Consider the following 26,824-nt stretch of genomic DNA (forward strand, 5'->3'; position numbering starts at 1 on the left):
CATTAACCTTGGGTTAATTAGCGAAAGTCTATCTGAATTATGAAACTTAAATTGTATCAGCATACCCTAAATTGTATAATTTCATATGCATACAGGTCACTGACCCATTCTCTAGCAAATATATGGAGAAGGAGACTTGTTTTAAAGAACAGATAAAAAGAATTTATAAGCAATATATTGTATAACTTGCTTATATGTAAAGAAATGCTTACTAGAGTCATTGGTCTAAAGTACCTCATAGGTATTTATCTTAGAGTTTAATTAGTGCTCCTGAAATTTATTTACGTAATTTAGCTATCAAAACTGTTCCTTAAAGCTATTCAGAAATAATCTTCAGTATACCTCTGAACTAAATAAATAGCATTCTAAGACAGTATAGCTCTTTACAAATATTTATTACTATGTTTAACAATAGTGATGATTGGTGGTAACTTATTGTTAATTGTTGCCACATTTTAAATAATGCAAATCTGAACTGATGTGATTTTTGAGTTCTTAAGCCATCGAAATCTAGTATATAGTAAAAATACATTGATTACATTAGAGAGACAGTATAACAGACTTAGGAGCCAGGTTTTCAACATCTGAATCTTAGCTCTATCATTTATCATGTGGGCGACATTGAACAGGTCTCTACCCTGCCTGTGCCTCAGTTTCTTCATTTGTACAAGGGGGATAAATAGTAGTAATGACCACATATGATTGTTATGGGGATTAAGTGACCTAAATCATGTAGCCGCTCCACAGTGTATGCTTCAGAAGGCAAGAAGGGAACATAACATTTCTTGAGACACTCTGTGCTATATCCATTATAAGTGTTACTCCCATTTAGTCATGACATTTCTGCCAGGTAAGTATCATACCATTTACAGATGAGAAAGCCATCTTAGAGAAGTTCGTTAACTTGTCTAAGATCCCAGCACTAACAGCACAGAACAGGATTCCACTCCAGATCTCTCATACCATTTTCACTGCCATGCTGCTCTATCCAGATTTTCCTCCTAACCCATAGAGAATTGCTGAAGCATGTCTAAATAAAACTGTGTACTTCAGAGGAGTGTTTTACTCAAAGCAGTAGTTGATCTGAAAGTTAAAATGAAAATGGTTGAAATAAGCACAGATTCATTTAATATTTAATTATATGAGATTTGAAAAACTTTGCTACTCATCTTTAACATTTATCCCACTTGTATTGTGTGTGTGCTCTATATAGAATGTAGCATAATGATTTGCCCTTCCTAATTGATTATTTTGTCGTCTTTTTCTTTTTTTCTTTTGCTATACTTGGGTTCATTCTGAAATGTGACACTTCATTTGGCCCTTTGTGCTCTATGTCAGCGTCTTCAACTTTATGGATACCATTCTCCTACTAATAGTGTATGTACAATACTTTAAATGTTCTTTATGTAAATAGCCCTCACCTGTTATACTTGATAATGTTATTTCTTTATATACAGCTATATATGCTATTGAGAATGTTTAGGAATTTATTGGATATAATAAGGTACAGCCAAGCCAAAATTTTCTATTTCCTTCCTAGATTTATGAGAAGACTAAAATTTACAGAGCCGTTGTGTATCTTTAACTTTAGATTAAACTAAGGAAAAGCTGAGTGAACAACCACCAAAAGCTCTGGTAAAATAATGAAAACTTTATATTTTTCAGCAGTATTTGAAGAGTTAAATACAAATTATGGAGCAGATTCTCAGGCTATGCTCCTGCAGAACACAGGTATTTTAAGACCTAGATCTTTCCATCTGATACAGTCTTTTCTCAACTCTAATAAAGAGAATGTTAATAGAAAAACTTTTCTTAGTCATTAGTATTCTGCAAAATTTTTCTAAAACTTTTGATGCCTGCCTACTGCCTGTGGTCTATTCAAGTCTGGTATGATGCCTGATACATTTAATATATCTATGTATCATGTTATTTCTCAAAGAGGATTATGACTTTCAGACTCTTCTTTGCTTGAAGAAGTTGAGAGTTCCTGCAAATATCTTCCAGATATTCTTATGCTAAGCTTTCTTCTTCTTTCCTCCCTCCTTGAAAGTCAGAGCTTGTTGGTTAGCCCAGCTACTAAACAACAGAGAATAGGCCATGGCCCCTTTTGAATGTAAACATGTGCAGTTCATTTAATTTACCCAAAGATCTTTAGAAGGATCTTTCAAATTATAGAAACTCCCCCCTGAGAGGAGCCCTTGAATTCAGGTTTACTGACACAGTATCCTGCTTGAAAGTGTTCATAGTCATAAGTGTGCAACTCTGAAGCAGGTGTGCTGTCTCCTGTGTTGGAGAGTTGATCAAAATTCCATACTATAAAAATTAACTCTCTTCTAGATTTGAACATACATTGAAGGGTGATTCAGCATAAGATAAACCCAAGGTATCTAACTTCAGTCCTAAGGAATGGACCTAGAACAGGTTAGAAAATAAGCCAAGTCCATGGGACCCTTATGACTAATTGTTTTGATAACTTACAAGTAACATTAAATTTTTACTACAAATTTCGCTACTGTTTTCAATTAAATAAAGTCTGGCATTGTCTTAAAAATATTAATGTTCCTCTTTTAATCATTTCAAAAATTTCTAAGAATGTATAAAGTAAATCTCACAGATTTACCATATGCCCTCTGAAACTTAATAAATGTTAATAATACTTGTGACTTTATTACTTATTCTTCTAATCTCATGTGTCATTGCATGAGCCATTTTTCCAACTGTGGCATTTTGTATTTTTCCTTTAAACTCAAATAATTTTCATGTAGATGATTTTGTGGTATTTAAAAATACACATTCCAGAGTACTATCATTAAAAGGAAATAGGTACTAACTTAGCGCTAGTTTAAGAAATAGAAATTGCAGTCACTCAGAGAGTGAGAGGATGATATTAAGAAACAGATTTAAATTGCCTGTTTCACTTATATTATGCTTACTTATTTAATAGTAGAGTAAATATATGATTTTACATTTTATTGTGATAATTTTTAAGTTTTTATTATTTAACTGAAGACATTTTTCCATCTCAGAATATAAAAATGCATATTTTAAAGTGGTGTAACTTGATGTCATTTTTATCCACAGTCTTATTAAATGGATTGCATGACTTTTCAACTCCCTTAGGATTTAGTTGATTATATAAACTGCTTTTTTTTCCTCTAATAGAAAAAATTTTTGCTCAGAAAGGAATAATCATTTTCAAAAAAAAATGCAAGCAAACAAGAGAAATTTGTTGAAAATTAGAAAAAAGTTCAGTTGGCCTGAAATTTAAATAGAATACTGTGATATACATATTGGACAAATATATTAGTACAGTGTTACGAATTAACTGGTGGTTATGTGCTAGTTTCCAAAATTGTAGACCTCCTGGAGTGCCAAAGTACCTAATGTGAATGCAGTACGTGGAGCTGAATATAACCTAAGATTCTACCTTTAGGAAAAAGTTCCTTCAGGAACGACAGGGACCCTCCTAACTTTGACTCCAGAGAGATTCTATGGCCTCTATAAAAACCTGTTAGAAAATTTAATCACTCTTACAGTAGATTCTGCCTGTCTTATGTCAGATTATCTCTAGCTACAGTGTAAGGTTGAACATTCCTCTTCATATCCATGAAGATAGTTACCTTATAGCCTTTTCTGTTCTAAATAACCATGATTCTTTCCAAATTTCTCATATATTCAGCTCTTGATTATCTTGCCACAGGAATGAAAACAAGTATAAAGAATTCAAAAGAATAAATAGTGCAAAGTCAAGTATATTTTATTTTGAAATGTCCTATATGATTTTTTTAAGTTTTTTAAAGATTATTTTAATTACCCGAATTCCATTGTAGTCAGAAATGTGCCAGTTTTTATACAGTTTTTGATATGTGTTAAGACTTGTTTTATGGGCTAAAACAACGTCTGTGTTTGAAAAGAATGTGTATTCTCCAACTGGGATACAGAGTTATATTATATATATAAGACCAAACATGTTAATATGTTTTAAATCTCTATCATTATTAATATTTTTGTCAGCTTGATATATTAATTAGTATGTTAAATTGTACATTACAATGATAGACTTGTTAATTACTTGTCATTCTGTTATTTTTAAGTTTTATATATTTTTAAGCATTGTTATTACCTGCTATAAGAAATATACATTTCTTAAATCTTTTTAGTGAATTGAATCTTCCCTTATATACTATCCTTAGCTCTCTAGAAATGTTTTTGCCTAAAAATCAATATAGTTGTCAAAATAAATATACCAACTTTATTTTTATTAATATTTTGTATTATTTTCTATTTAGTTTTATTTTCTACTCTTTAGTAAGGGTGAAACTTTCCCCTATTTTTAAAATGCACTTTTTAGTTCAGGAATTTACTGCAACTAAAATGTAAATAAAAAATTAACAATAAAAGTTTAAACCTCATATAGATTAATGAATAAAACATTGCCATGCCCCCAAATGCCCCTTCCTAGGTCTTTCTAATCATAATCACTCCCTCTCCTCCAAAAGATAACCACAATCATGACTTCTATGTAAAGCACTTCTTTGCTTTGCTCTGTGGTTTTACCACCTACTTAATGCATCCTCAGCTATATATATATATATTTTTTTTTTAAGATTTTATTTATTTATTTGAGAGAAAGAGTGAGCGAGAGAGAACACAAGCCAGGGGGAGAGGCAGAGGAAGAAGGAGAAGCAGACTTCCCACATAGGAGGGACCCAAAGGCAGACACCCAACTGACTGCACCCCAACAATATAGTTTAGTTTTAGACATTTTTGTGCTTTATATGATTGGGATCATATTAAATGAGTTTTTCTCTTCTTACTTCTTTAACACAACCATCATGATTGTCTGTTTCATCCGCACTCTTATTGCTGTAAGCAGCAGTTCTCAAAGATTGTTTTCTCAGGATCCCTTTACGTTATTGAAAAGTTAGAGAGGGCTAAAAGAGCTTTTGTTTATGTTGGTTATATTTTAATTTGCCATAGTAGAAATTAAAACTAAGAAATTTAAAAGTATTAATCCATTTAAAAATAATAAACTCACAAGTTAAACATATTTTATGAAAAATAAACAATGTATTTCACATTCTTTGGGAATCTCTGTCATATCTGATTTAACAGAGGACAGCTGGGTTCTCATAGATGCTTCTGCAACAAATAAGTACCAGTTGTTTCCCTTGAAGTGACAGGCTCACTTGGTTCATTTTCAGAAAAATGGCCACCAAATAGCAAAGTCTGAATAACTGTTTTCTCTAGATACTGTTCTTTCAAGTAAAAATGGCAGCTCACGAAAGAATTGACTAGTTCACCTTGCAACACAAACCCTTGCACAAAGGCTTTTTCTCGAGACAACCATTGTACTTCAGAAGTGCTTTACGCATGCTTCTAGTTTCATCACACTGAATATTAAAAAGGTGTGTGCTCAAAGATTAATTTAAAAAATTGTAAGTTTTATTCTTCAGCAAGTGCATTCTTTTTTTTTTTTTTTAAGATTTTATTTATTTATTTGACAGACAGAGGCCACAAGTAGGCAGAGAGGCAGGCAGAGAGAGAGGAAGGGAAGCAGGCTCCCTGCGGAGCAGAGAGCCCAATGCTGGGCTCAATCCCAGGACCCTGAGATCATGACCTGAGCCGAAGGCAGAGGCTTTAACCCACTGAGCCACCCACGCACCCCTCAGCAAGTGCATTCTTAAGTGAATTTTTTGTTTTTTTAATGAGAGTGTATATGGAACTGAAGAATCTAATGACTTTGGTCTTTGGTGCCACTGCTGTCATCATACTAAGGCACCAGCAGTTTTACCCACCATTGCTGTTATACCGTCACTCAACACAGTACCAGAGGCAAATAATGTCTTTATGATGCTTTTAAGAAGATATAACTGTTTTATATTTTGTCCAGCTTTTCAGTTATTCTCAATGAAAAGGTTGGTGCTGTCATTAATAGCATTAATAGAAGCCTGGCATATCTTTTTCAGTCTCTGTCCTTATACCTTGACATGTCTTTTTTTTTTTTTTTTTTTTAAGATTTTATTTATTTATTTATTTGACAGAGAGATCACAAGTAGGCAGAGAGGCAGGCAGAGAGAGAGGGAGAAGCAGGCTCCCCATAGAGCATAGAGCCCGATGCAGGCCTCGATCCCAAGACCCTGAAATCATAACCTGAGCCGAAGGCAGAGGCTCAACCCACTGAGCCACCCAGGCGCCCTTGACATGTCTTTTTAAAAAACATATAATTTGTGTATTTTATTGGTTCTTTTTTATGTTGGTTGATAATTTCTACCTTTTGACAGATTCAGTCACTTTACATTACTGTGATTATTAAATTATTTGGATTTATTTTAGCCATTCTATATATTTTTCTCCTGTCTTACCTAACTTTTGAATTAATTAAGGTTTGTTTTTATTCTTTTATTTTCTTCTCTATTAGTTTAGAAGACACCATATTTCTGTATCTTGTATAGTTATTCTTGAAATCTTAATAAGTATACTTAAAAAAATGAAGTCTTTTTTTTTAAGATTTTTATTTATTTATTTGACAGAGAGAGAGAGATAGTGAGAGAGGAAACACAAGCAGGGGGAGTGGGAGAGGGAGAAGCAGGCTTCCCATTGTGCAGGGAGCCCAATGCGGGATTCTATCCCAGGACCCTGGGATCATGACCTGAGCTAAGGGCAGACGCTTAATGACTGAGCCACTGAGATGCCCCAAAATAATGAAGTCTTATTAGATAGGCTATATTGTCACCTCTTCCTTAAAAATAGTTTTACAGTGCTTTGAAGGCTTTCATTCCCCTCCTGGCATGGATACTTGAGTTTATACAGTGTTTGTTTTTGTCTTTTTTTTTTAATCCCATAAATTAGATTTCTTAAATATATACCATCAGTATTAGTTTAGAATTACTTACATATTTGCCCTTTCTTAATCTCCTTTTTAATCTCATTCTCTCCTAATTCTTACAATCTTAATCTCAGAAAGTATATTCTCAAGTGAGGATCTTTCCAGAATTTTCATTTTTTCCCAGTTGTACTGAGATATAATTGACATATAACACTATATCGGTTTAAGGTGTATAATCGCTGAGTGATTTTCACAAAATTTTCACAAAATCACAAAACTTATTTCACAATAAGTTTAGTTGACCTCTATCACCTCAGATAGTTACAAATTGTTTTTCTCATGATGAACACTTTCAAGATCTACTCTCAGCAACTTCCATAACCATAGTTACCATGCTGTACCTTACTTCTATCCCCAGGACTTATTTATCTTACAACTGGAAGTTTGTACCTTTTAACTGTCTTCATCCACCCCCTTCCCACCTGCCTCTAGCAACTACCAATCTGTTCTGTTTCTATGAATTCATTTTTTAATTTTTTTTGTCTATGCTTTTATTTGGGAAGATAATTTTACTATATTTATAATTGTAGGTTGACATTTATTCTCAGCAAATTATATCACTCCAGGCTCCTGGCTCCTATTATTGAAATTGAAAGGTCAGCTCTGAGTCCAATTATTATTTTATAGTTAATCTTGTTTTTCTTTGTACTACTTTTAAGATTCTGTTTGCATTTGGTATTCTGCAGTTTTACTATAGTGTATCTCTGTTTTTGGTGGGGGGGGCAAAAAATGTGTCAAGCTTACAGAATACAGTACATTTGGGACATCATTTTGCCTGTGCCAACCATTTTTGAAGATCTTCTGAACTATTTATGTCTTCTTTAACCTTTTTTAATAAAAGTCTACACCTACCTTAACATTCTAGTAAAGAGGCCTAAAGCTCATATAGTAATCAAAGACCCTGAGAAGACTTCAGGAAGTCATTGTAAATTTTCCTGCATTTACGTATCAGAGCATCATAGTATTCATTTCATAGCCATCACAGTGCTCAGTTAGTGATGCTTGGGCATTCCCTTCTCTGTCTTTCCTTAGTCTGTAGGCGTATATTCTGGTTTTGTATTTGTGTTGCATTTCTTGCTGTGAAATCTACTCTGATTTTCATTGCTACTTTAAGCTTATTTTAAATATTGTGTTATATATTTCTGATATTAAAGTTTTCTACTAGTTTTGCATGTTCTGAAATTTTACCCCCAATTCCATCATCCAAGCCATTAAAAAATTAAATACTGGCTCCTGAACAGATACATATTTAGGAATCTATGACTATGCCAAGAAAATCACTGATACGTGAGCTTTATTCCCTTAATACGAAGAAGAACTATAGTTGCTGTGAGAATATTGTTCCTTTTCTCAGACTGCCTGGATAAAACAATATTTATCAGCAGTTGTAACAATTCAGTTATATATTCTATCATAATTTAATCTTTGGGGCTAATGTTGAGTGTGAAAGCTTTCTGCAGGAAGGACTATTAAGCTGTTATGTTCTAAATAAGATTTTTTTAATTGAAAAAAGTAGTATATGATCCTGATAGATAAATACACATTCTTAAAATATTTTAAAATATAGGAAAGCAAAAAGAAGAAAATAAAACCTATCCTAATCTCACCAGAGATAATCACTATGTCCAAATATATTTACTTCTCATGTATTTTTATCTATAGAGATCCATATCAATGTAGTTTGTCAAATTACTTTTATCCCTTAATATGTTGTGAACCTCCTTCTGATGTCATCAGTGTTGGTGTGTGTACGTATGTGAGTTTGTGTGTGAGTGGTGATGGTGACCAGTGTTGGAAGAAGGAAGGAGGCATTGCTTCACAAAGTGAATCGTCATTCCTCTTACCCTTCAATAACAGTGTAGTCAGTGGGGTTTTCTAGTTGGACAGGTTTAACAACCCCTTTCTTTATCATATACTGACCTTTTCAGTTACAGTAAAAAATGTATCCAAATTGAAAATATTGAGATAATATTTGCAGAGTATTTAATCTAGCTAACATTTATTGAGGTTCTACCATTCTTATGTAAAAAATGAACTTTGGTCTAAATTCAGCTAATTTTATTTGGCTTAAAACTGCTTAGTTCAAGCTTGTTTTGTTTCTAGAGTGGGTGTTGAGTGGATTCTCTAACATATTGCTGCATTTACACTGATGGTAATAAGTATGTCTATGTTTATATAAGTGATTCCTGATAAATAATACTTTGTTATTAAGATTTTATTAAAATATGAGCAATAGGCAGTGTTTTTCTAATTAATAATAATGAATTAAAGCTTAGTTTTTTGAAACAACTCCCGAACACATTATAATTCTGTTAGTGGCAACAGACTTAAAAATTAACACACACAGAAATAAAAGTTCTCCTCATCATTAGACACTCACTCCTCCGTACATGGTGCAGCATTTTCTTCCCACAGTAACCAAAATACAAAGCCTCAGAACCAGTGAAATCTTCCCTGATAAATCTTGACGGAAACTACATTTAATTATGTTTGTTTACAGAGACCCAACTTAAGCTTGTAGTTCTATGTTTTCACATGAAGATTAGACTGCCCTTCTTAATTGTGATCTCGTCTTCTTCAGTTAGCCAATACTGAGACAGAAGCTGGTGTTCCATCCTTGCAAAGGGTTAGAAAATACCTTATCTATTCACAAGAGACATACCTAGCAAACTTCTGAGTAGCTATGAGTAGTTTAGCCTAAAGTGGTGTATTTCTTTTTGACAAGTTTTAGATTAATTTAAGTTTTATATCTCTACATATGAATGTGGTCATTTTCTTTGATGCACTGACGTGATGTACACTGGCCAGTAATAATTGATTTTCAAATGAAGCATGATTTTTATAGGTCGCTACAAAATGACCAAAACACTGTCCAAATGAATTTACTTCACATAAGGTGTGAATAAAATTTTTATTTCGCACTTTCTTGGAAGTTATGCATGTTGCAGTAGATAGCATGGGGGAGGGTTGAGGAATGTGATTCTTTTTGACAAAGCCACATTGTACGTGGAAATAGTGGTTATATACCATTACACCCTTGAAAATACCCTGGGTTTACCAGCAATGTGTAATATAATACTGTTGTGCACAGCAGAAAACAAAACAGGTAAGCTAATGTGTTTTCTTTTCAAGGTTGGCTAGAAGAGACTTAAAAGTGTATAAATTATCATTCTTTGTGACTGTTCTTTAGATTTCAGATGTACTTCTTAAAACTTCTACAGGTACTTAAAACAGATGCTGAGGAACTTGTCTCCAGAAGCTATTGGGATACACTGAGACGTAATACAAGCCAAGCACTCTTTTCAGACCTCGCAGAGGTATAATTAAACCTCAACCAGGACCTTGTACTACTTGCCATTTTGTTAAACTAGTCTTCGTTTCATTTTAGAGCTACTATGATGAAACCAAAAATAATTTTATATTTTCCGTTCTCTTCAGTAAAGCAATAATTTCTATATGTAAATGGTATATTTGAGTATGTCAGCTGTGCTGGCAGGGGCTGCCAGGTGACCTGTAACAGTCTATGTTAGTCAGCTTGCTCGTTGTAGAAAACATGACTTTCCAGCGTAACTAAAAAGAAATATCGCTCTTTTTTTTTTAAAAGATTTTATTTATTTGACAGAGAGATCACAAGTAGGCAGAAAGACAGGCAGAGAGAGAGGAGGAAGCAGGCTCCCTGCTGAGCACAGAGCCCCATGCGGGACATCCCAGGACCCTGGGACCATGACCTGAGCCAAAAGCAGAGGCTTTAACCCACTGAGCCACCCAGGCACCCCGAAATATCGCTCTTTTTAATGTAAGGATCACTTTCAGGAAACTTGAGAATACTATTTTACAGCTTCACTGAATCTTTTAACCTTATAATTTTGCCATGTTACATGAGGTGCTGAAGCTTTTAACTTGGTAAAAGACAGCTAGGGTTTTAGAGTTATGGCAGATTCAAACATTAAATTTCCTAATATTACTCTTGTGTAGTTTACCAAGTGTGAGCAAGGGAGGTAAGGTAGGAACAGTTTGTCAAGGAAGGGAGGAATATTTTAACTTGAAGTTGTTCTGGGTTGCCAGCACATAGAACATTAAGAACAGACTGACAGTTACTCATTATTGGTTTTGAATTCCATAGAGACACGCGCCTTATTGCTGCACTCGGGTGGGCTGCTCCCCTGTCCACTCAGCATGCTGTTCTTACTAGGGATTTGTCATTTCATTTCAGGTTTTTGTTTTGTTTTGTTTTTAGGGATTTGTCATTTTAAAAGATGGACTATGCCTTCAACATTAAACACGATTTCAGATATTATGAATTTTTAAGAACCTTACTATCAGTCTTACCACAAAGAACTTTTCAGTATATACTGAGATACTTTTCATTATTTTTCTCTTTAAAGCTGGCTTCTCATTTCTTTTTTCTAAAGTTTGACTTTTTAAAATTACACCTAAAAATATCTGAGAAGTAAACTGGAATCAGGTGTGAATTCTGTTATCCGTTTGTAGTGTTAATCACTTGGCACCTCTAGACTGGGACAGATACTTGGAAATGTTAATTTTGTCAGTTGTTTTCAATTTTAAAATCCCAAAACAAAGCATTTGCCCTTTCTCCAGTTTACCTCTGATGTGTAAATACAATGTAATTATGACCAATAATTAACTTTTGGAAAATTACCTTTTAAATTTGAACCATTGTTTTTTTAAGATTTTATTTATTTGATAGAGATCACAAGTAGGCAGAAAAGCAGGCAGAGAGAGAGGAGGAAGCAGGCTCCCTCTGAGCAGAGAGCCCGATGCGGGGCTCCATCCCAGGACTCCGGGATCATGACCTGAGCCAAAGACAGAGGCTTTAACCCACTGAGCCACCCAGGTGCCCCTTGAGCCATTTTTTAGTCAGCAAGTGGTAATAGATGTTTCGTGTAAGGTACTTCAGGCGTACTTAATTCTGTAATCACTTAATGCAGGCACATAGTAATCAGTGCCTAAAAATAAGAGCAAATGAGGACATTGGCCCAAGAGTCCTACAAACCGGCTGAGACCTAGCTTCAAACTAACAGTCATGTCACTGCTCTCTCTCCATCCTAGACTGTCCACTTCAACATCCAGCCTGTCTTTAATCTAATTTCAGTCTGCTAGAAATACTCACAATTAGACACAATCCACTAATTTGATGTTGAATTTAATTCAAATCTTGGGAGGTTTAATATCAGAAGACCAGTTAGCTCTTACATACACTTAGAGATAACATGGTATGCATAAGACCTTCTGAAGAGGTAAACTCTGTCAGAGGTATGCGGGAGATGGTTTTTATGGCTTCCTAGAGTTAATTCTGTACATCTTTTCCCGCCTCAACATCTGTGACATCCCGTTGGTACTTGAGAGTGGCCCTGATAGAAGTATTAATACCATAGAAACTGGTAAACACTACAAATCAGGCTTTTTTTTCCCCCTAAAGATCTAATTTACTAGCATACCATTGGCTGTAATCAATCCACATTTTAATCATAATCTACTAAATCAATTAATGAATTCATTCAAACATCATGAAAGTAAATCTGATAGAAGGAAGAAGAAAACAAAACTTATATTGTGTTCTAAAATAAAATAATTATTTGGGGATTATCTCTTATTACCCTCTCACATTAGACAGGATAATTGAGAATTAACTTTAATTAAGTTACAATTCATTGAAATTCCTTATAGGTTACTACTGATGCCACCATAGCATTGTTTATATAAGTATTTCAGGACTCAAATTTGTTCAGAAAGAAAGTTTAGAAATCGATTTGATTTCCCTCCCTCCTGCCCCTTGAATAGAGCTTGATGTGATTATCCCATCGTATCAATAAAAATATGTTGAAAGTTATCTTAAAAATCATATCATTTTTATATACTTTTAATTCCATTCAAACTTATTTAACTATTTTATTTTTGATGAAATCATTTAAAATAATTTTTAATCACAACAAAAATAAGGGCCTTTCATGTAAATGGACCATTGGGATTCTTTTGTGGCTTTTTCTTTGCTTTGTTATGAAAACACCTGAATTCATTTTATTTTAACAATGGGCACAAGAATCAAAGGGATAAAGTCTCTATTTTTGTCCCAACTCCCCTGTGATTTAAGTTATATAACACTGTTAGGATACTAAGGACACTGGTATGGTTTTCAGTGACTCCCAACAGTGCTCTGTTTCATTGAATGGGGGAGAAAAGTTTTCACCATTTCCATTTTCTCATTTTTTTTTCTCTAATGTCAAACTGTTACTTATGCCTCTGTGGGTCTGGATTATCTGGATAAGTGCAACCTAAGTCTAATAAGATTTTGATGATGAAAGACTGTAAACGAAGATCTGCTCTGCTCAGTGGGCATGAGAAAAGCTGGAAGAATGAGGTCATTATTGAAAACCTGTATAAAACAAAGCCATCTCATTTTGCTGTGTTAGGTTTTGAGGTAAAAGACATCACAGCACTAAGGGAAAACGTTTCATAATTATGTTAGCTGAGTTCACTAACTTTCGATGTTCCTATGACCTCTCATGAAGGCATATTTTTTCCAGATCTGTATAACATATGTGTAGTTCCAGTTAACAAAAAGGAAGTAAAAGTGTACCATGTAAAACGTTTTTTTTTTTTTTGCATTAAGCTTCAACATTATTATCTTCTCTGACTTGTCTAGTCCTTTTTCAACTTCTTGAAATATATTGATTTGACAAAAATAAGTAATAATATTTGTTGAGTGTTTAAAATATGCCAGTTATAATACTAAATGATTTACATGTATTACCTGATCCTCACTTAAGGTAGGTACTGTTGGGTGATAATATCCTCAGAGAGATTAACTTCTCCCAAGGTCACTTAACAAATAAGGAAAAAGTCAGGATTCAAAGCCAGGAAGCTTACTCTTGAGCTCAGTCATCTTACGTGCTCACCACCCCATAGCTTATTTGTGAAGTCAGCAACTTTATCTAAAACACCATGGCCCCTCTTCTGATCAACTCTATCTCTCCCCCATGTTCCAGTCCTCTAGCTTCCAGATGGATACCCCAGTTCCTACTGTTGACTGCTGATTTGGTAGAACCTTCACTCCTGTGCTCCATTTAGGCATGCCTTCTCAAATATTTCTCCCCCAACTTACTGAAGCTATTCCATGGATAATAATGGATTAGTCTTGATCATACACAATCACAAAAGAATGTTTATAATTAACAGGAGATATCTCCTTTTCCCCCCAAAGGTCTTAATGCTGTATTCCAGAGCATCTTGTGACTGCCAAAAATAATATTTGTATGCTTCATTTACACTCATACTCTAATTTTATCTTCAAAATTAATAGGTTTATGCCTATTTTACAGATAAGGAAGCTAAAGGTAAAAAAGTTCCATGAACTCAGGTCTTCTGATTTTAAATCCTCTCCTTACAGCAGTCTGCCTCCTCAACATAAAGCTACTGGTGAAAGTAATAGTGCCTTCTGAGCACTACTGAAAATTATCCTAGTCTCTTGTCACATACAGAGCCCTGAAAGGCTGGTACCACTGGTATTACTCAACATCCATTATAAGCTTGTTCAGGAAGGCATATTAAAAGATCATATGTGACACCTGGCTTCCAGGTTGTGTTATTTTCTCCTTGGCAATCAGATCTTTGAAGAAAGTTGGAGATCTTATAGGGAATATATATGAACTTCTAAGTTATTCCAACTCCTGAAAATACTTGGGAGTTGTCAGCAAACTAAACTAAGTAGAGCTCTTTCAAACCAATTTTAAGGACATTATAGGCTAGAGATTACTTAGGAAAATCCAACCCCCCAAAAAACTTAAGTAAGACTACACAATTTACTAAGGAATTTCAGTAATTATACGTTCAAGTAGAAGATACCGTACATGTTGGAGGTTTTGAGAGAGACCTGAGTAATCAAAGTAGCAAAGAGACCACTTAAAAACAGGGATTAAAAGGAACGTAGGAGGGGAAAAGACCAGTCACAAGACGTAGTCTTTATAACGCCAAACTTGTCATTAGAAGTTAATATTTGGTCTAGGGAGAAGGGAAATAAAGATCCAACAAAAGTTATGAAGGATAAAATATCTGTCTTTATGAAATATTGGGAAGAGAGTTTATAAGGAATCAAAAAGTATGTGGAAGATGGGTAAGATAACACAACTTATCCTTTGTAGAGAAGTATATACTTTTTATTTCTTGTGTTTTCTATGAAACAGAATCCTGGCCAAGAAGTAATATTTCCGATATATACCTCTGGATGGACATTTACAGCTAATATTTTTTTAAATACAGAAAATGTTAGTTATGATTTAGCCTCTTTTTTTTTTTCCTTACATTTCCCAGGATTATATATGGGAGAGTAAAATCATTTGAATTTTATGATTTTTGTACCTGAGTTTATAATGAGTAATAATGTATGTATAATGAGATATGAGTTAATGGTCAAGTGAGGAAGGAAGGCCAAGTGAGGAAGGAAATGAGGAAAGAAGAGGAGGAAGAGAAGGGAATGGAAGGAGAGGGAGGAAAAAGAAAAGGAAATCTATATAGTCACATTAAAGGAAAGGACTATTTTCATAGACCATTAAGCGTTGTAAGGACTAGACTAAAGTGATTTTAAGAATACCCTTGTTGGAATTTGAAGGAAAAAGTCCTCTGGAATTAATCTCTTATCCATTCAAAAAATAATTTTAAGAATTTTCTTTAAAAAAAAATTATAGATTATGTAAATTCCAAAATAATGGCACTATAGTTTCTCTTCCAAAATATAGTAGTTCTATTTAAAGTATCATAAATATGGAATTTAGTAGGAAAGTATCATACTCAAAGGAAACTATTTTGTGAAGGTTAAGACCATTCTTTTGTCAGCCCCTTATATTTCATATACCTGAAGAATTTACCTCTTTTGAACATCCTTTTAAAAAAATTGATTTTTTTAGGTTAAGAAAATCCAAACTAAAGGACTTAAAAATAAAACATTTAGGTGATTACTAAAAGATTTCAACAATTTTAGATAATTTAAAACAAGTATTCTATATGCATAATTTGAGGTTGAAAACTTCCTAAAATATAGTCATATCTTTAAAGTTTTTTAGGATAAAGATCAATTTCAGTCATATTTCTATTTTCAAACATTGAACTTCATTTTAACAGTAATGGCATTTGTTAATACGGTCTTATGCTTTTCATTCTAATGTTAATATATTCATGTTCTTGGTATTTATATGTTGATAAAATTCTTTGAGGGATATTGGGTATCCCTGTTGTTTACTGCAGCTAACCTTTAAATTGTGATTTTTTAAGCGTGCTGATGACATTACAAGTTTAGTAACAGATACTACACTTCTTGTACACTTTTTTGGAAAGAAAGGAAAAGCTGAACTCAACTTCGAAGATTTTTATAGGTGAGCTTAATTTTATGTTTGTTTTCAAAGATGTTAACATGCTAAGTTGAGAAAGGTCTTTAGGAATCATCTTTCAGAAATACTCTTCTCTTCACTGATTCCATCCTAGCTGAAGATACTCAAACAAGCACTTTCATCAGTAAACATACTAGTTGATAAGTGTAATGGGAAGTTACTGAATGATGCGAAATGCCTGATATTGAGATTGATTATTTCCTGTATATACCTATATATTCCTAAGGAAGTATATTACCAACTCCTTTGTCGCAGTAAGCCACAGTGATAAGCATGGATATAGTGTCCTCTGTAGTAAACACAAGGCACCACACTATTTTAAGTCTCATCACTACCCTGCAAGGTGTTTTTGTTTCCCCCATTTTACAGATGAGGAAGCCAGAGCCCTGAGAGGCTAAGTATCACCTGTTGTCATCACTCTTCATTTATCTTATTCATTCTTTCTATATTTTTGTCATAGATTCATGGATAACCTACAGACAGAAGTCCTAGAAATAGAATTCCTTTCTTACTCTAATGGGATGAACACTATCAGTGAAGAAGATTTTGCTCATATTCTTTTACGATATACAAATGTGGAAAATACAGCAGTATTTTTGGAAAATGTGCGTTACAGTATACCTGAAGAAAAGGTATCTAATCTCTCATATCTATTTTATTACATATGGTATTATCTTGTAATTATATAGGTCTATAGAACATGTTGTTTCTTAGTTTTTTTTCTCCTCCCTGATTAGTAGATATTTGGGATATACTTCATTATTGTTTCATCAATGTCCTAGGTGCTCTGGCTAAATTTTTAAAATTGATTAATGTAAAATTCTGGGTAGAGATCTATGTTTTTCTTAGATAAGCTGAAAAACTTTTAAGGTTATTAGCAGTTACATTCAAATTATGAATATCATTTTTGAAGAGAATTCTGCTGAGATACATGCTTTGACTACTACATAAACATCCCCTCATATAAAAGTTTATATTGACATCATTTCAGTCACACTTTATTCTGTAATATCCTTAATAAAAGGTCATTTAAAGACAGCCATTGATGAGTGAGTGATCTTATCAGCAAGTGAAGTGAGGCTTTTCAAAGAGTTTGGATGGCATGAATGGTTAAGAACCGGGGACAACTGATTGTCTATTTGTTTAGCAGCAAATGTGTTGTCAGCAGTTCTGAGCAGTTGCATTACCTAGTGGTATTTGAATGCATCGTTGCAACTAAATAGAACTGGTGTTCCAAGTACCCCTCCAAGCATGAGACGTTTTGGATATATTGCCTTCCATGTGTGTTTAGAGAAGGATCAAGTTAATCTATCCAAGAGAAACTTGCAAATAGTTTGACTTTGTTAAAATGGATACACTGTGACAGTGCTAACAATTCCCCAGGTCCCCTAACGAATGAGAAGAAAAGACCTGATGCATTTGGCCATTAGTTTACGTAATCTCTCTCAGGGGACTTTTATCTGTTTTACATGATAAGCTGAATTTTTTTCAATTCATAGACACTTCCCTAAAAATAAATATTAGAAATTGTACTACTTCGCCAAGCTGCTAGGATATTATTTAGGGCCTGAATGAATCTGCTTTTATTTTTCTTTTAACAAATGGAAACACAGAAATCTGTAACTCAGAAAGTTCAGTTCCAGGGTGAAGAGTGTATGGGAACTCTGTGTACTATTTTTGCAACTATTTGTAATATCTAAAATTATTTGAAAATAGTTTTCTTTATTTATATATAAACCTTTCTCATATATATATATATATATGTATATATATATATATATATATACACCTTTCTTTTAGGTTAAATTTAGTTTCTGAAAATGTATAACTGATAGAAGTATCTTAAGCACTACACATCATTACAGTTAAAAAAAGGAAAATTTGGTGAATGAACCAGCATCAACTCTCGTGATTTTTCTTTGTTTGTTTTGGTATTACCTCATCAATCCTTAGAACCTACTTCCAGACGTTGGCATCTTTCTTTTAGGTAAAGGGAAGCGGAGTACCTCAGATACGTTGACACTTGCCTAAGGAATCAAACCCATGACTGTAAGCCAGTGATCTTCCTCCAACATCCTACTCATATCTCTCCCTTGCTTTCGCTTCATATTCCCTCTCCAAAAACAATAAGTATAGCTACTTGGATGGCACTTTACATTTTCTAAAATCCTTTCATTTCCATTCATGCATCTAGTAGATATTAGGCATCTGCCATTTACAAGACCTTATTCTAGTTACTGTAGATAAAGTGACAAGATAAGCAAAATCCTTGTCTCGTAGAAATACTTCTTAGTGGAGAGACAATAAACAAGTAAAAAATAAATAAATGGTATATTTTCAGATAATGATAAATATTATGAAGAGAAACAAAAGTCATGGGGACTGGAAAGGAAGCTGGACTGTCAGGGAAACATTCTCTGAACAGGTAGCTTTTGAGAAAAGACGGTGAGGAATGACCTATGCAAAAATCTGGATGAAGAACATTCCAGGGAGAGGAAACAGCAAATACCAAGGGCTTGGAGACAGAAAAAGCTGAGTTTATTTGAGAAATTCCAAAAAAGGATAAAAAATAAGTCAATAGGAAACTAGTAGGAGATGAAGAAAAGACAGATATGGGTTAGACCTTACAGGACCCTGTAGGCCAAGGTAAGGGATTCAGATTTTCTTCTAATAGTGGTTCTAAGAATGATGGGAAGTTACTATAGTATTTAAACTTTGAAGCGGGGATCAGCAAGCTACCCACCTCCTGTTTTTGTAAATAATGTTTCACTGGAGCATAGTCACACTCATTCTTTGAATGTACAGTCTGTGAATGGTATTGTGCCTTAGTAGAGCAGGTACAACACAGACCATCTTCCCTACACAAATGAAAATATTTAGCCCAGACCTTTCATAGAGAAAGTGTGCTAACCTTGCTGTAGAACACAGTGAATGGACATTCATCCCTCAAGTATTTTTGCAGCAAGGATTAACTGTCCACTGTGACACCCAAATATGATCTGACCCATGTGCCAGACATGATCTGATTCATGTTTCAAAGAGCATCATGGCTGCTCGGTTGAGAATAGACTTTAGCTGGCCCACCTTTGAAAAAAAGAGACAAGTTAGGATGTTGTCACAGCAGTGCAGGGAAGAGACCAGCATGGCTTGCACCAGGGTGAACGTAGGGAAAGGTGGTCAGATATTTGGGTCATTTAAAGAGTAGAGTTGGCCGAACTGGCTGCTGGATTGGATTTCAATGTGAAGGGAAAAGAGGAATCAAGGATTCCTAGGGTTTGGGCCTGAACCACACTGTGAAACAGTGATGCCATTCACTGAGCTAATAAGCAAGACTGCAAGTTTGGGGTTAGGAAAGAATTGACAGTTTAATTTCGGACAGCTTAAGTTTGAGATTCCTGTGAGGTATCTAAATGAAGAAATTACACAGGCAGTTGGATATGTGCCTCTGGAATTTAGGGGTGCCATCAGGACTACTTTGGGTAATCATTAGTGTATAGACTTCCAAATTATGTCTCCAGCTTAAACATCTCCCCTGAATTTCAGACTTTAACATTGTACCACCTACTCAGCATCTCCACTTGGGTATCCAGCAGACACCTCAGGCTTAATAGTTGCAAGATGAAAACTCCTGATCATCCCCCAAATTTCCCTACACCGTCTTTCCTGTTTAAGTTAATGGAAACTCTGTTTTCCCTAGTTGTTTTAGCCAAACTTTGGGACTCCTTCCTTTCACATTGCACATACGACCCCTCAACAGATCCTCGTGTGACACTGCCTCCATCAGAATTTGACCACTCTTGCCACCTCCGCTGCTACTACCCTCGTCAACATCTCTCTTGTCTGAATTATTGCAGTTGCCTCCTAAATCATCTCTCTGCTTCTAACTTTGCTCCCCTATAGTTTCTTCTCCACTTGGCAATTAAGGAAATGACTTATACCATGATTCAGATCTTATTAACTCCCCATTTTTAGCCAAGGAAAGAGCTTAAATCCTTACAGTGGCCTACAAGGCCCACACAGCTGTCCCCTCATTTCCTCCCATTCCCCGCCTTGCTCCTTTCGCTCCGATCACACTGACAGCTTTACTGCTTCTCAACACCAGGCAATCTTGTGCCTCAGGGCTTTTGTATGTGTTCTTGTCTCTGCCCAGAATGCTCTTCTCTCAGATATCCACATGGCTTACTGTGTTATTTCTCAATGAGGCCTACCCTTCCAGTCTAATGTATAATTAATCACCTATTATATAAATAATATATAGCCTATTACATAAGTAATAATCTATTATATAAATTATAACCCTCTCCCTTGGCATTCCTATTCCTGTTCCTCTTCCCTTATTTGTTTTATTCCATAGCATTATCCTCTTCTAATATACTGTATTATAGTATACTATATTATGTTATATAGTATACTATAATAGAGGTTTAGTTCGTGTCTTTATTTTTCATTATTAATCTGGATAAATGATAATTAAATTTAATTATTTGTCTGTCTCCCCAACCAGAATGTAATGCTGATATTTTATCTTTTGTATTCACTCAAATATCCCAGTACCGAGAACACCTATTTTTTTTTATTTTCAGCATAACAGTATTCAATGTTTTTGCACTACACCCAGTGCTCCATGCAATCCGTGCCCTCTCCAATACCCACCACCTGGTTCCCCCAACCTCCCACCCCCCGCCCCTTCAAAACCCTTAGATTGTTTTTCAGAGTCCATAGTCTCTCATGGTTCACCTCCCCTTCCAATTTCCCCCAACTCCGTTCTCCTCTCTAACTCCCCTTGTCCTCCATGCTATTTGTTATGCTCCACAAATAAGTGAAACCATATGATAATTGACTCTCTCTCCTTGACTTATTTCACTCAGCATAATCTCTTCCAGTCCCGTCCATGTTGCTACAAAAGTTGGGTATTCATCCTTTCTGATGGAGGCATAATACTCCATAGTGTATATGGACCACATCCTCCTTATCCATTCATCCGTTGAAGGGCATCTTGGTTCTTTCCACAGTTTGGCAACCGTGGCCATTGCTGCTATAAACATTGGGGTACAGATGGCCCTTCTTTTCACTACATCTGTATCTTTGGGGTAAATACCCAGTAGTGCAAATGCAGAGTCCTAGGGAAGTTCTATTTTTAATTTCTTGAGGAATCTCCACACTGTTCTCCAAAGAGGCTGCACCAACTTGCATTCCCACCAACAGTGGAAGAGGGTTCCCCTTTCTCCACATCCCCTCCAACACATGTTGTTTCCTGTTTTGCTAATTTTGGCCATTCTAAGTGGTGTAAGGTGGTATCTCAATGTGGTTTTAATTTGAATCTCCCTGATGGCTAGTGAGGATGAACATTTTTTCATATGTCTGATAGCCAATTGTATGTCTTCATTGGAGAAATGTCTGTTCATATCTTCTGCCCATTTTTTAATATGATTGTCTGTTTTGTGTGTGTTGAGTTTCAGGAGTTCTTTATAGATCCTGGATATCAACCTTTTGTCTGTACTGTCATTTGCAAATATCTTCTCCCATTCCGTGGGTTGCCTCTTTGTTTTGTTGACTGTTTCCTTTGCTGTGCAGAAGCTTTTGATTTTGATGAAGTCCCATAAGTTCATTTTCGCTTTTGTTTCCTTTGCCTTTGGAGACATATCTTGAAAGAAGTTGCTGTGGCTGATACCGAAGAGGTTACTGCCTATGTTCTCCTCTAGGATTCTGATGGATTCCTGTCTCACGTTGAGATCTTTTATCCATTTTGAGTTTATTTTTGTGTATGGTTTAAGAGAATGGTCGAGTTTCATTTTTCTACATATAGCTGCCCAGTTTTCCCAGCACCATTTATTGAAGAGACTGTCTTTTTTCCACTGTATATTTTTCCTGTTTTGTCGAAGATTATTTGACCATAGAGTTGAGGGTCCATATCTGGGCTCTCTACTCTGTTCCACTGGTCTATGTGTCTGTTTTTATGCCAGTACCATGCTGTCTTGGTGATCACAGCTTTGTAGTAAAGCTTGGAATCAGGTAATGTGATGCCCCCAGTTTTATTTTTGTTTTTCAACATTTCCTTAGCGATTCGGGGTCTCTTCTGATTCCATACAAATTTTTGGATTATTTGCTCCAGCTCTTTGAAAAATACCGGTGGAATTTTGATCGGAATGGCATTAAAAGTATAGATTGCTCTAGGCAGTATAGACATTTTAACAATGTTTATTCTTCCGATCCAAGAGCATGGAATGGTCTTCCATCTTTTTGTGTCTTCAGTTTCTTTCATGAGTGTTCTGTAGTTCCTCGAGTACAGATCCTTTACCTCTTTGGTTAGGTTTATTCCCAGGTATCTTATGGTTCTTGGTGCTATAGTAAATGGAATCAATTCTCTAATTTCCCTTTCTGTATTTTCATTGTTAGTGTATAAGAAAGCCACTGATTTCTGTACATTGACTTTGTATCCTGCCACGTTGCTGAATTGCTGTATGAGTTCTAGTAGTTTGGGGGTGGAGTCTTTTGGGTTTTCCATATAAAGAATCATGTCATCTGCGAAGAGAGAGAGTTTGACTTCTTCATTGCCAATTTGGATACCTTTTATTTCTCTTAGTTGTCTGATTGCTGTTGCTAGGACTTCTAATACTATGTTGAACAAGAGTGGTGAGAGTGGGCATCCTTGTCATGTTCCTGATCTCAACGGGAAGGCTGCAAGCTTTTTCCCATTGAGGATGATATTTGCTGTGGGTCTTTCATAGATAGATTGGATGAAGTTCAGGAACGTTCCCTCTATCCCTATGCTTTGAAGCATTTTAATCAGGAACGGATGCTGGATTTTGTCAAATGCTTTTTCTGCATCAATTGAGAGGACCATGTGGTTCTTCTCTCTTCTCATATTAATTTGTTCTATCACACTGATTGATTTGCAAATGTTGAACCATCCTTGTAGCCCAGGAATGAATCCCACCTGGTCATGGTGGATAATCTTTTTAATGTGCTGTTGGATCCTGTTTGCTAGGATCTTGTTGAGAATCTTAGCATCCATATTCATCAGTGATATTGGTCTGAAATTCTCCTTTTTGGTAGGGTCTTTGCCTCGTTTGGGGATCAGGGTAATTCTGGCTTCATAGAAAGAGTCTGGAAGTTTTCCTTCTGCTTCAATTTTTTGAAACAGCTTCAGGAGAATAGGTTTTGTTTCTTCTTTGAAAGTTTGGTAGAATTCCCCAGGGAATCCATCAGGTCCTGGGCTCTTGTTTTTTGGGAGGTTTTTGATCACTGCTTCAATCTTGTTACTAGATATAGGTCTATTCAGGTTGTCAATTTCTTCTTGGTTCAATTTTGGGAGTTTATAATTTTCCAGGAATGCATCCACTTCATCTAGGTTGCTTAGCTTATTGGCATATAACTGTTGATAATAACTTCTGATGATTGTTTCTACTTCCTTGGTATTAGTTGTGATCTCTCCCTTTTCATTCATAATTTTATTAATTTGGGCTTTCTCTCTTTTCTTTTGGATTAGTGTGGCCAGTGGTTTATCGATCTTACTGATTCTTTCAAAAAACCAGCTTCTAGTTTCATTGATACGTTCTGCTGTATCTCTGGTTTCTACCTCATTGATCTCAGCTCTAATCTTGATTATTTCCCTTCTTATGTGTGGAGTTGGTTTGATTTGTTGTTGATTCTCCAGTTCTTTAAGATGTAGAGACAGCTGGTGTGTTCTGGATTTTTCAATTTTTTTGAGGGAGGTTTGGATGGCTATGTATTTCCCCCATAGGACCACCTTTGCTGTATCCCATAGGTTTTGGACCAAAGTGTCTTCATTCTCATTGGTTTCCATGAATTGTTTCAGTTTTTCTTTGATCTCCTGGTTGATCCAAGCATTCTTAAGCAAGGTGGTCTTTAGCTTCCAGGTGTTTGAGTTCCTTCCGAACTTTTCCTTGTGATTGAGCTCCAGTTTCAAAGCATTGTGATCTGAGAATGTGCAGGGAATAATCTCAGTCTTTTGGTATCGGTTGAGTCCTGATTTGTGACCCAGTATGTGGTCTATTCTGGAGAAGGTTCCATGTGCACTTGAGAAGAATGAGTATTCTGTTGTTTTAGTGTGGAATGTTCTGTATATATCTATGAGGTCCATCTGGTCCAATGTGTCATTCAATGCTCTTTCTTTATTGATTTTCTGCTTCAATGATCTATTTCTGAGAGAGGTGTGTTAAGATCTACTACTATTAATATATTCATATCAATATGACTCTTGGTTAACAGTTTTCTTATGTAATTGGCTGCTCCCATATTGGGGGCATAGATATTTACAATTGTTAGATCATCTTGGTGGATAGTCCCTTTAAGTATGATGTAGTGTCCTTCTGTATCTCTGACTACAGTCTTTAGTTTAAAATCTAATTTGTCTGATATAAGAATCGCTACCCCGGCCTTCTTTTGAGGCCCATTGGCACGAAAGATGCTTCTCCATCCCTTCACTTTCAGTCTGGGTGTATCTTTAGGTTCAAAATGGGTCTCTTGTAGACAACATATGGATGGGTCCTGTCGTTTTATCCAGTCTGCAACCCTGTGCTGTTTTATAGGCACATTTAGGCCATTCACATTTAGAGTGATTATTGATAGATACGTTTTTATTGACATCGTGTTACCTTTGAAGTCTTTCTTTCTGTAGATTGTCTCTATATTTCTGTTCAATGCTATTCTTGGGATTTTTTCCTCTTTTATACAACCCCCCTTAGTATTTCCTGCAGTGTCGGCTTGGTGGTTGCATAGTCTTTTAAGTCTTGCCGGTCTTGGAAACTATCTCTCCATCCATTTTGAATGTCAGTCGTGCTGGATAAAGTATTCTTGGCTGCATGTTCTTCTCATTTAGTGCCCTGAATATATCTTGCCAGCCCTTTCTGGCTTGCCAGGTCTCTGTGGACAGGTCTGACGTTATTCTGATGGGCTTTCCTCTGTAAGTAAGGAGCCTCTTTGTCCTAGCGGCTTTCAAGAGATTATACCCACAATTATGATTCCTCAATTTGACTATCAGGTGCCTTGATGTTTTTCTGGAATCTATAATCTTGGGTGGAGACCGTTTTGCCTCTAGTACATGAACACTGGTTCCAATCGCGAGATTGGGAAAATTTTCATGAAGAACTTGTTCGACTATATCTTCTACATTTCTTTCTTTCTCCTCCCCTTCAGGGATCCCAATAGTTCTGACGTTGGAACGTTTCATGGCATCATTTATTTCCCTGATTCTGTTTTAGTGGCTTCTAAGCTGTTTGTTCCAGGCTTCCTCCTGATCCTTACCCTAGCTTTGAGAGAATTTAGATTAGATTGGAACTCATTGAGAGCATTGTGAACCTCATCCCTGGTAGCTTTCAGCTCTGCCCTAACATTGTGAACATCATCTCTGGTCACTTTCAGTTTGGCCCTAATCAATTCCGTTTGGTCATCCATGGCTTTCTCCAACCTAGCTATTGCCTGGATAATTGTTAGCCTGAATTCTCTTTCCGACGTATTGTCTATGTTGATAGCCGTTAGCTTTGTTGCAGAAGGTCCATCCTCTGTATTTTTCTTCTGTTGGGCATTCCTCCTCCTAGTCATTTTGGTGAGAGATGGCTGAACGGATGTAGCTGGATGTATCGACTGTGGTGCAGTCAGGGTGCACCCTGGAATGCTTCTGAGCAATCAGAATTCCCCACCCAAATGAGAGAAAAAAGAAAAGAAAAAGAAAAAAAAGAGAGAGAGACAGGAAAGAAAGGTAAGATAAAAGAGAAGGTTCAGCCCTAATGGGCCCCAAGGTAAGATTTATGAAGTATACAAACAAAAACAGACAAACAAAAAGACTGATAAAAGTATATGACAAGAGAAAAAATATATATATATGTATATATATAAGCAAATAACGGAAGAACCTCGTCAAAAAGAACCCCAAGTGTAAGATTTATATACTATCAGGACAAACACAAAAGCACAGAAACACTGGTGGAAGAAAAGGGTGGGAGAGTGGTTATAAATTCTCAGTGTGGGTGAGGAAGGTTGTTTTGATTCTTCCTGGATGTATCTTGATATCTTTGTTAAAGGACTCAACTTTCCTAAGATAAAGGGGGATTAAAAATTGGTTTACCTATAGGGGTAGCATTGATTGGGGAAAGGGGATTACCTTGAAGTTTAACTCTATATGAATATTAGAAAGTAAAAATTAAAAAGGAATAAACTAGACTAAACTAAACTAAAATTTAAAAAAAAAGAAATTCAAAAATAGAAATGCAAAAGAAAAACACAGGTGTATGTATCAAAAAGTTCAGGTTAGAAGGTTATTATGGAATCTGATGTACTGGACAGCTCGCTGTGATGGTAAATAGGTTAAAAAATTATCTATATAAAAAAAATGAGCCAGAATAGTGGGAACGAATTAAAAATAAAAGTTGTACTATGAAGTAGTGGTGGTGGTTCTCTTGTCTTTTTTTTTTTTTCCTTTCCTGGTTGGTTTTCTGGGGGAGGGCCCTGCCATGTGGGTTTTCAGTCAATGATGTTCTCTGAGTTAAGTCCTCCTGCTCCCCTCAAGGGGGTG

The 26,824-nt window shown here is 35.5% G+C and overlaps 1 protein-coding gene across 2 annotated transcripts in view; it reads left to right on the forward strand.

The window, feature by feature from the left end:
* MICU3 (mitochondrial calcium uptake family member 3) overlaps positions 1–26,824 on the forward strand; it is a 110,420-nt gene that overhangs the window by 69,935 nt on the left and 13,661 nt on the right. Inside the window, exons 8-11 of one of the 2 annotated variants that reach the window (XM_032844902.1) lie at positions 1,339–1,377; positions 10,111–10,206; positions 16,175–16,275; positions 16,751–16,922. In XM_032844902.1, the coding sequence (XP_032700793.1) occupies positions 1,339–1,377; positions 10,111–10,206; positions 16,175–16,275; positions 16,751–16,922 (408 nt within the window). The remainder of the gene's footprint in view (positions 1–1,338; positions 1,378–10,110; positions 10,207–16,174; positions 16,276–16,750; positions 16,923–26,824) is intronic. The other variant, XM_032844904.1, reaches the window with a different exon arrangement.

This window comes from Lontra canadensis, unplaced genomic scaffold (assembly GCF_010015895.1).
Source record: "Lontra canadensis isolate GAN:19392208 unplaced genomic scaffold, GSC_riverotter_1.0 scaffold159, whole genome shotgun sequence".
Lineage (NCBI taxonomy): Eukaryota > Metazoa > Chordata > Mammalia > Carnivora > Mustelidae > Lontra > Lontra canadensis.